The following is an 11,684-nucleotide window of genomic DNA, read 5'->3' as shown; positions in this document are numbered from 1 at the left end:
TAAAAACACATACCTTAGAATATATCCATATGTATGCAATATTTTATATTACATTGAATGTGTGGGATTGCAGGTTATAGGTTGAATTCAATTACATATTACAATTTTTAGTATTGTTTTTGGTGATGGGAATTACAATTTACGAGAAATTCTATTTATCTATATGTACTAACTTATTTGTACCTCGTTTTTAGAATATATTTAAACATAACATATCTAAATACATAATATTATGTGTCATTATCATTAACCATTAGTCACTGTTGATTTATTTCACTTCTATGTATTAACAGCACTGACATTCTCAATAGTAACATTTACGTCTATGTGAATTACCATTGAAATTTCAACTAAAACGGATATCAACATTTTATCTAATTTCCTGTATATAGTGAATGTATACATACATATATTATACTGGTAAAACAAAATTCATTAATAAATATACGTACCGATTACTATTATTAATGTGTTTCATTGGCATTTAACACCAGCTTCTTAAACATTAAACGATAATTATATATATATTTTTTATTTTTATTTATTAATGGCGTCGATGGCCATTAGGCTTTTTATTACAAATGCTTTAAAATACATTAATTCAAATTATGCATTTATAAACATAGTATAAAAATAGTAATTATTGTTTGAATATTAATATAATAATTATAATCAATAGTTGCATATACAAATAAGTTTGTATAGCGACATACTGAAAACCATTGTTGTCCTATAGCCTATATGCGCACTGCATATAAAAATATTTCACATTATTTTGATATTTATCTAGTTTCCAGCGATTTTATTTGTATCATTCATTATCAATGCAACATAATTTGGTATATAATATACTGTACAATTATATTATTTTATCCGAAAACTTTACTTTGTATCAAACATATTTCTAATAGAAATAATAGAAATTTTCTGTATAGATACAAAAACTATAAAAACAATGAGTACCTATACTAATAATTATACGATAACCGCATTTTGGCTAGTTATTAGCATCACGACATCACAGTTACAATGTATAACTAATGTTTTTATCATTTTGATACAAAATATCACATTTTCTATCTCAACAGCTCATGACAAAAATTTATATATTTATTGTTGTGGTGAAGAAGAGACATGAATTATTTATTAATTATATATTTTCTGATAACAAAAAATATCATAAACATGTTTGTAAAAATATTAAGTATTAAGTATAATTCATTAAATACATAACAATTTTTTTTAAGTTGATACTTATAAATCCGAGGTTAACTTACTTTTAAAGTTGTGTTTTTTATGCTAAAAATAATAAAACCTGAAAAATATTTTCATTGTCTATTTCATCTAAATAAAATATCGTGTTGAATTGGCCATTTTCGTATTAACCAATTAACCAAAACATTTTTCTAAAAAACTCTCAAGCATATTAGTTGTAGATATTTATTGACGCCACAAATGATAGAATCATATTTTAGATTTTCGGTACAATCTGTTGCTTTGTATATTACATATCGAATAGACTATGCTGGACAATGCACTTTTGACAATCAAACTATTTACTTCGGAAGAAGTTTATCTTGGTAAACAAATTTATTGCATCTATTACAATACAGCGTATACTATATTTAGTTTAAAAATACTAAATCATTTCGTTATGCGTAGGTTTCTGTGTACCAGAAGAGTGTCGGTATTTTTGTGACACACTGCACGACAAAACACTGTTTTTTTTCTTAAAATTGCATCCGGTCACGCATGTATGAAATAAAACATTAAAACATATTAACAATTTTGTATAATATTTGTATTTATAAAAGCATTACATATTTTTGCAGTCGTTTGTATATAATAATAATATGTATATACATATTGTAGCATGTTTATACGTTTTCGGTTTTCTTCAAATTTTATCGCTTCCATTTCCTTCCTCTCCTCGCTTTTTCAGTCTTCGGTACTTTTTCTCTCTCTAAACTACGCAATTCATCGACCCTGTACAAAATCAAATAATAAATAATAATATATAAATGAAAAACAATAATTTAGCCGGGTTATCTATGACTGTTTACATATTAATATATTATAGTTATTTATACTTGTATATTAGTATATTATTATTATTAAATAAAGGGAGTACATGACAGTACATTCAGTAATATCACGTTTAAATATTGTAATATTATGCGTGTAATAAGTATAAAATGTACACCATACGGTCTCGTTTTGATATTTTGGTTTTTGGAAAAAAATTAAACGAAATAACGTTGCAGCTTGTTATCAGTGAGCACACAAACTTGGATCTGTATTCGTAATTTGGTAGTGTTTATCAGTGTTCGGCCGACATTGTAGAGCGCTTAGATAGTTCAATGAACCGTATTATGCCGAATTTTGACATTATCTAAATCGTATATACACGCCGTCTATAACTATTATAAGTAGTTACATTGTGACCCGGGCACACAATATATTACAGTATTGTTGTTGTGTATACGGTGGGGCTACCGCGCGTCCCCGCCGCGTGGCGCGCAATTAAAAGTCCGCGTTTTCGATAAACTTTTAACCTCTTGCACATTAATTATTTGAAATCGATGAACAGGGTGTGATGAGTCGACTTGTTCATAATTAGCACAAATGGTTAAAAAAGCTCATTGTTTTTATTTACTGTTATATATCAACAAAACACATAGTGTATCGATACTGCAAGCAATCGCGAATACCGGTACGATCGTCGCGCGGCCGACCAAAAAAACGAAAAAGCGAAAGCCGCGCGACCGTGTAGGTCGTTTGCAATATTATCTTATTTATTATGTATTTAAATACGATGTCCGCTCTTGTTAGTGGTGTGTGCGTCTGATTTATGTATAGAGAGTTGATCTCGGATGGTAGTTACACGCGCTTTGGAACTGTATACACGTCGAGTATCCTAGTCTACTAGATATATAGTTTATCATACATTAACTTGTCCATATCGTTCGCCATGCAAACGCGCGAACTGACGTGTGTGCTGCGTAATCACGACGGTGTGATGCTGGCAAATTTGAAGTTATATTACTGTTGTTCTAGAGTATTTTACATTTTATATATCATTTTTCAGTTACATTATCCTTTCTTATTCGGTATTCTTTAGAAAATTGCCATGGACGTTGTCAAAATGACTCTGAAAACCTTTAAGTATCTACAGTTAATATTAGGTGTTCGTAAAATAATAGTCTGCTGTATAAAACAGATGTTTTACTCCCCAGAAATATCGTGACGTTATTCCTCTTTGATATTGGCTATTTTATGCTAATGTATTTATAAAGAAACTTAATATATGTGTGTATAAACAAATCATATTCTACCTTATTGTTACTGAAAAAGGTGCCACAACTATACACATGTGTTAAATCCACCTAATAAACGTATATGACAGCAAATTTGCGTTAAACAGTTACGATTGTGTGGATAGTCATTTTTGATATCAGAGTGACCTATTACCAAAGCAGGTTAGGACATTATCGGTTATTTCTATACTTTGATTTTAAAGCTCCGTGTGAGTCTGTGAAATACTTCAATTTAAAATGCTCATATATTTCACTTTAAAATTAAATAACGAAAAAATCGTTGCAACAAAACATAGTTTTCTACCTAACCTATAACTTTGATACTATAGGTATATTTAATACATTAGTTAAACCAATACCACAAAATTGGAACTACTGAACGATCTAAACGCCATATTGTATATATGTTTATTATAGAACGGAGACAACACATGCGCGTTCTCTTAATAACTACTTCACGTGTAAAATGTCACGCATAATAAGCACGATGTAGATGTAGATGTAATCGGATTGTTTATACATTGATCATAATATTATAAGCGAGCTTTTGAATTAAACAGATATAAAATAAAAAGTGCAGACCAGATAAAGTTGAAAGCTTTCACATCACGCAACTAACAAACAATTGTTTACAATAAAAATAGAAATACTTTAACTGTACAATATTGTTTTTTAATTTTTTACGTTACCACTAATACAAAAACTCATTGTTTTAAAATACAATATTTTATACTATAATCGATATTACACAAGATTAGTTCTTTTCTGTATAATATAGTGAAAATGTGGTTTCTTTTAAGTTATTAGTTGTAACCGAAGCCTTTTTGGTCCTTTCTCATGCAAAAGCGTTTTTCACATAATTTTGTAATTACGCAACAATTAATATCAATGATACAGGGTACAGACTACTAACGCATGATGAATTTATGACCCACCTGAAATTTATCAAGGTGAGGATGTACATAATAAAATCAAATATCATAACAATATTATAACAAGATAATGTATTCCTTTCAGATTATAAAATAGACATGTGGAAAATAGAATTTCTATATTGTTAAGTATATTACTTATTACACGAGAACTGCAATTTTCGTTTGTTCGATGTGAAACTGCAATAAATTATTTTTCTCGTAAGTGAAAACGATTAATTACAAGTTCCTTAGAAAATTTAAATTTTTATTATAATTCTATAGTATATGTAATACAATATTTTTTATTATTAGAATAACATTCAAATTGCCTATACTAAACCCTTTAAAAGGCAAATACGTTCTCTAAATTAAGTTTTAGTCTGTGTCTTTGTTCTTGAATCAGACGTTTTATGATAAATTATTGAGGTTGCAATATTTAACTTTATTTATTTTTTTACGAATAAGATTTAATCGCCTAGTGATTTTTATGTAGTAATGATGAGTACCTTATCAATAATAAGTTATAATATATGGCATTCATTTAAGCTAAGTAAAAATTCGACAGTATATATATGAAAGGCGTTCGTCAAATATTTTGAAAGATTAGAAAATTATAGTTAATAAAAAAAACGATTTTACATAATAAATTATGCATACATTTATTATTCTTACTTATTATAAAACTTGCAGAGGGTTTTTTTTTCTTAATTTTGCTATTATATACTATTTAAGATTATATTAAAGTTTTAAATGAACTAAATGCATCTTTAAAAAAAAATACCAAAGAGCTGTTTATTGTAGAGTATTAATAAAATTATGATGTTTAAACTTTAAAGACCTATAAATTATAAATATTATATGTTTTTCTTGATTTTAATCCTAAACATGCGTCAATGACATAAATAGTACTCATACACAGCTATGCTTAAAATTTAGATATGATATTTTTTTGTTTACATTTCGTGATGACGTGTGTCAGTAATTTTTTTCCTGCGTGGTTTTTCGTTTATTCAATACGGGACCACAGCACGGTTGCCCACCCTTCAGTATGTATTCGTTTGTCTCGTTATGTGAATATTTTAATATTTTATCCTCATTTCCGTATTTTATATTTATTAAAAAAAATTATTTCATTTTGTTTTTTATTAAATGCAAACTGGTTGTGTTATTATTATTAAATTTTATTATAGGATTATTATTAACGGTATTCTCAAACAAATCTTGTCTTGGGTCGTGTGTGTGTGTATATATATATACTATGTGCCGGACGTGACATTTCATAAGCATTTTTTTTCTTTTACTTGTTTCCATTCATTATTACAATTATAGTCACGAATTAAGTCAGTACTTTGGAAAAAAGTTCCAAAGAAAAGAAATATTCAAACATCGGACGTGACAGAAATGATTTCACCTTAAAGCATTATAGTACAAATTATTAAAATTCGATGGAACTACGGATAAAAACAATATATTTTATTTTTTGACGTCTCAACTATAACAATTTCATTGTGAAATATAAAGACGTGTTTTATATTGTAATATGGATTTAAAAGAAGTCATGCCTAAGTTTATCTCTCCCACGTGGAACATAAGTATTATATAGGTATAGCAAAATATTGACGGAAATTTGTCGTATTGATTAACCAGTTATTTTTTTTAGTTATTTTTATTTTTTTTTTACGATATTTTTGTTAATTATTACATAAGAGTATGATGCGAGTATCTAAATATTTTAAATCTATAAGTTATATTTAGTATAATAAAAATCAATAAATTTTTCTTTTTTTAAATTGTATAAACTAAATTACATATTATATACCATTTTATATTTTATAATGGACACATATAATTGTTATAGATCTTAAAATTAAAATCACTTTCGAATCATTTACCATAAATTTGAGATTTTTAGTAAACCTGTGTTTATTATGCTTTACTCCCACGCGTGAATTCATTACCTATTAATTATTATGTATTGCGTAATACGTTATAGTATAATAATTTAGTCATCAATTCATCATATTTTAATTAATTTAAGTATCAAAATATAATTTATTTTAGAATTGAAACTTCTTTAGAATTAAATTACAATTACAGCTTGCTCGTCCGTGAGCAATATACATTTTAAAACATACAAACATACAATTTTTTATCATAAAAAAAAATGATTACGATGACTGGGATAGTATGAATGTGATTAAACAACTATTAAATTATACTCTGTAGGTCGTTGGGTTCATACAATATTTCATTAGCTCGTCAAATATTCAATTAATTGTTATTAATATATTATTATATTTTATTATTAATGGGAAGAATGTATACTGCAATATCCAGCAAAGTTTAACCGAATGACTTGTTTTGAATATTGTTATTTGTCCGTTTACTCGTATGATGTTTGCAGTAATTGTAATGAATGTGTGAACCATTGACTAAAATGAAAATTCACCTTTGAATCCATTGTGTATTTAACACATTTAACAGTATTAAATAGTAATATTTGTGGTAAATGTTACGTTCACGAGTATGCTTTTCAGATTGTTAGCGTAAAGCAAAGGGAAGTTTTTTTTTTCTTATAGGTGCAACGAAGTGTTGGTTTGGGTGTAAGCAGCCCCCCAACTATATTCGATAATATTGGATAATAATAGTTATGAAAAATGTTTATTTCATTTATTAAAAACATAAGTTAAAAACGAGTATGCTGCAGAAAGGATGTTTTTTAAATATGATTATTCTAATATTGAATGAGATATTATCAATTTATTAAAAAATGTTGATGTATTAGAAAAATATAATTCAAAAGATCAAACATTCTTTTGTAGATAAAAATATTAATTTAAAATTATATTTAGTATGAATCACTTCCAAATTTACAAACTCAGCAGAGGAAAGTGTAAAGGAAATGTTCACATAGATTAAGTAATCGTGTATACAGAACAGAAAATCGATATAGAGACGTTACTCGTCATTGGAAAATAAATCAAATATTGTTTTTATTACACAATATTTAAAGAGCTGTAATAATATCAAATATAATTTTCCTTTCATAAATCTTAAATTTAATAAAACCGAAATGGTCGCTCATCCGTTTGCGCGTTCCATATATAATAGTGTGTATTTGAATTACGTGACAGAAAGTCTGAAAGACGATGACGGTCACGTCAAACGATTATTCTCCCAGTTATCTCGAGGAACGTGGATGAGGTCCGAGGAACGCTTCCTGTTTTAAACAATCTACAAAATATTTAGAATTTCCTTGTGTGTGTTGCTATGGCGCCTTCCAAGAGTCTGTTTGATTTTATTTTTTACTATACATTTGAAACGAGCTAGCAAGTGTGTTTACTAAATACGTACAGTCAGGCAACTGAAAGAATTTTCTCTTCTTATCGATAAACGTTGATCACTGATTTGCTAGCACAAATTTTAATGCGCGCGTAATATCTCGAGGTGAACGGTTATCACTGTCATTATCATCATCATTTCATATGAGTTTATTTTTCTTCGTTATTTTCTTTTTTCAACATTCCGGTGTTACAAGTTGAACACATACACACACGCACATCAATCGCCCCAAGACTTGGAGAGTACATAATATTCTCACATGCGCGCGCACGCGGTTCATTCACTCGAACGCCGCCGCTGCCGCCACTTACTACTCGCCGTGATCGTCTCCGCGCATCGCCAACACCGCTGCCGCGTCCTCGACCCGTTATTATTACACGTACGTGTGTCACACACACACACATACGCGCGCGTGCGGCGCACTTTGTTGTGGCCCAGTTCACCGCCAACGACGAAGACCAGTTCCCCCCTCCCCCCTCCCCCCTGAAGACGACGACGATGATAATAATAATAATATTATTATTCGAGAAACGACAACGACCAAATGTTGTCCCTATGAAGTATAAAAATTTAACCGTTGTGGGGTTTTGCCCCGTGTCGAACTGTCAATAAGTCTTCCTTCCTCCGGATGGCCAAAACACTATATATTATTGTAATATTGTTAATATAGTATTAAACTATTTATTTTGTGCATCGCAGATTCGCAGGCGCATGACGGTTGGCGGCAGTGCGCGTTTCAATGTATATTTTCCGATTCATTCATATTATACATAATAATATAAATGTATATACACGCGTATTTGTGTCGTATAATATAAAATAATATGTGTGTACGTCTTTCGATTTCCCCGAGGGGTTTCTCGGCACCACCACCACTACCACCACCCTCCGTCTCCGTGAAACGGCCGTTAAGCTCTTCCATAAAAAAAGGGAAAAAAACGTGTTGGTAGAAATACACGACGCGTATTGTGTACACTCGTATATTGTACGTATATATATATATATATATATATACGTACAATATATAAACGAGCGTGTTTGCGTCTGGAGAACGGTCGTCGGCGGTGGGCACGTTGAACCGGGGCAACGAGATTTTTATCCGTCGCATTCCGCGCATTCTCCGAATAGCTGTACACGTTTCGGTTCCATTCCGCTATATACGCTGAGCACACGATCGCATGTACGCGCACTCACGCGCCTACTACCCGAGACCCGGTTGTCTACACTACAGACGTAGGCCGTGCGCAGCGCCAACGACACATAACGATATCGTTAAAACGTACATAACATAATATTATTATTTTATATTATATAACAGGGATGGCCATTAACCTTAATTTTAGGAGCCGCAAATTTATGAAGCTTATTCGAAACGAGCCACATTGTTGAGAAATATTTATAAAATTAAGACACATTTTTTATTTTATAACGAAAAAGGGACGTTTATTTTTTACATTACACAGAATATTATTGTTTTGATTATATCAAGGAATGAGTGCTTTTTTGAGTGTTTATTTTTGCTCTTTGTTTTTTTTAAAATCAATCTGATAATTTATTAGTCAGCGAAGTTCGTACAAATTAACTTCAATGCTCATCAGTTAGTTCAGATCGATATTTAGATTTAATGAATTAATTAATAATAAGCATCGAGTATAGTGATTCACACACATCACACATAATAATATATATAATATGCTTTTTCAAAAATGTTCTATTTTTATATAGTAAATATTATACACCCATATAATAAATTGATTATAATAAACCCATTTGTCCCGAAACGATGATGTGGATTATAAATGATTGTCGAACATATGATACTATGTTATAATACTCGTAGTATAACATAATCGCAAGATATTGAATGAATCAATAGTAAGTAGTGGTGGTTTCTGAAACATGATTTAATAGTCCGTAAGATTGGTTTATTACATTTTAGTAAATCATTTATTATAGTAGTCGATCAATATTGTTTATGCGACCGGAGTATTGTATGCCGTATACTATTGAGTGACATATAATTATAGTTGATATATTATTTATTGTCAAAAATAAGCGTGCACGATGACAAGAAGTGAAAAGTGCTACAGAAAACGTTCTTCGTCACTTTTTCATGCATTCTTCGATGCATACAGCAATTAATTATTTACTGTATAGTAAAATTTGTCTTGTATCATCAACCACATAAACTTGCTGTTGTGATATACAATATACAATATCTTTCCATTAAATGTTAAAGAACCGTATGACATATTTACGTAGTATATCTACGCGCTTATAAAGGGAATGAGTGAGGGTTGAAGAGAAATTCCTGAACCATAAAAATGTATAAGACCACTGTTTGTGTATACGTATCTTTACTCTTAACTGCAACTATAACACCGAATACGTTTTGCGTGGGCGACTTGTTCCCCATTGTATAATTTTGAAAAGGGAAGTAGTGTACTTATAGGTTTTTTCGGAAGTTCAAAGAATAAACCGTTATATCTATAGACTGTACAATAATATTTCGTATATAGTCGCTATTCATTCTGTATTTCACCACACCAGTTAAAATATACTTTGACACAGCAAAAATTACAATAGTATATTGTAATTATTTTAATTAAATGATAATGTAAACCGTGTATATTGTTTCAGAAATTTAGCCATGGGAATTGGTATACAAAATTTCCCGGAAGGATTGGCTGTCAGTTTGCCCTTACAAGCAGCCGGATGTTCGAAATGGAAAAGCTTTTGGTAAGCGCTCATTCCTTTGAATTACCATCCCTTCATTTAGTTACCTTTAACTATACCCAGGGATTAAATTTCTCGGATTGCTTACCGAGGAATACCGACGAGAATCATGCCTTTTATTACCATATGCCTTACGTCTTATTTTATATACGCACGTTTATAGTACGTGCTGTGTATAGTTTTTTCTTCGTCGCCGTCATGCTCGCCGACGCAAATCCTTCGCCGCCCGAAGAAATTGGCAGTCGAGTTTTATAGACCATTAAAAATACATCATAATAATTTAATGTATATATATATATATATTTATTATAAAACCGTTATAATTCTTAATATGTTCGAAAATTGCCACACTAATTACAAGGCGCGGTTCGTTCTCTACCGGGAAAATGAACACATTCTACAAGTAGCGTTTATGGAAATCCGGATTTCCGTCTGGTATATTGCTGCTATAAATACCACGATGATTCCATAAATCAAATAGTTGATGTACGTGAAAGAAAAAAGATTGATCCAATTTTCTCTTTTGACACTCTGTACATCACATATAGAAGTAATATATTCAATTTTATACACATGATAATATGGTAAATAATATTGACTTTTTAGCTAACATTGTAATATCTTTTAATAGCAATTAAGAAATATTAAGAATAGTATTATTATGTTCTTAAAAACTAATATAATTTTAATATGGAATAATAATTCATTTATTCAAAAAAATAAATTCATAATTTTAGAATAATGTCTCCTTACTCTATATTTTATACATAATTGTTTGTATGACAATTTATTTACCTTTTTACATTTCTAAAATATAAAGACACCTTCTATAAGGAGAAGAAACTTCCGTAATTCATTGCCTAATTTCGTCCATTTTAACGTTTATAAGACCGTCGTTTACCTAGGCATTGTTAAACGTTTTTATTTTAGGCGTATAAAAATTAACGAGGTCATGTTGTCTAAATTGCTCAAATATATTACATATTTAACATATTTTATGAACACATTCACATTGATTTATTTTTTATTAGTGTATATGATATACTAATAAATGTAAAATGAGAAAACGAAAATATAATATTATATGCGTGATAAAAGTCAGTCGTACTTATATATTTTATGATTAACGTTTGCTCAAAATCGACATTTTTTACATTATTTCTCACAAATAACCTGATAAAAACAGATTCCGTTTTCGCTCAGAACAGTTATAATGTCTATAACTGACGTATGTGCTCACATATTTAGTATACCAATTTATTATTAGTCATTTAAAAATGGTAAGTATTTAATTTGTATTCGTATATTACAATTTCCAAAACATTAAATCACATATTATTTATATAATATCTAATTGCAGCTATATTGACAAACA

At 29.6% G+C, this 11,684-nt stretch overlaps 1 protein-coding gene and 1 long non-coding RNA gene across 3 annotated transcripts in view; one reads left to right on the top strand and one right to left on the bottom strand.

Annotated features, from left to right (window-relative positions):
* Positions 1 to 11,684, top strand: part of LOC113556066 (zinc transporter ZIP11) — a 60,859-nt gene that overhangs the window by 22,880 nt on the left and 26,295 nt on the right. For both annotated transcript variants that reach the window (XM_026960803.1, XM_026960795.1), the window contains exon 5: positions 10,214 to 10,312. In XM_026960803.1, the coding sequence (XP_026816604.1) occupies positions 10,214 to 10,312 (99 nt within the window). The remainder of the gene's footprint in view (positions 1 to 10,213; positions 10,313 to 11,684) is intronic.
* Positions 1,891 to 11,684, bottom strand: part of LOC113556084 — a 99,497-nt gene continuing 89,703 nt past the window's right edge. The window contains exon 3 of the long non-coding RNA XR_003405446.1: positions 1,891 to 1,986. This is a non-coding gene — a long non-coding RNA (uncharacterized LOC113556084). The remainder of the gene's footprint in view (positions 1,987 to 11,684) is intronic.

Source organism: Rhopalosiphum maidis, chromosome 1 (genome assembly GCF_003676215.2).
Source record: "Rhopalosiphum maidis isolate BTI-1 chromosome 1, ASM367621v3, whole genome shotgun sequence".
NCBI classification, from domain to species: Eukaryota; Metazoa; Arthropoda; class Insecta; order Hemiptera; family Aphididae; genus Rhopalosiphum; species Rhopalosiphum maidis.
Note: the sequence above shows the minus strand (reverse complement) of the source record. Positions and strands in the feature narration are given on the sequence as shown.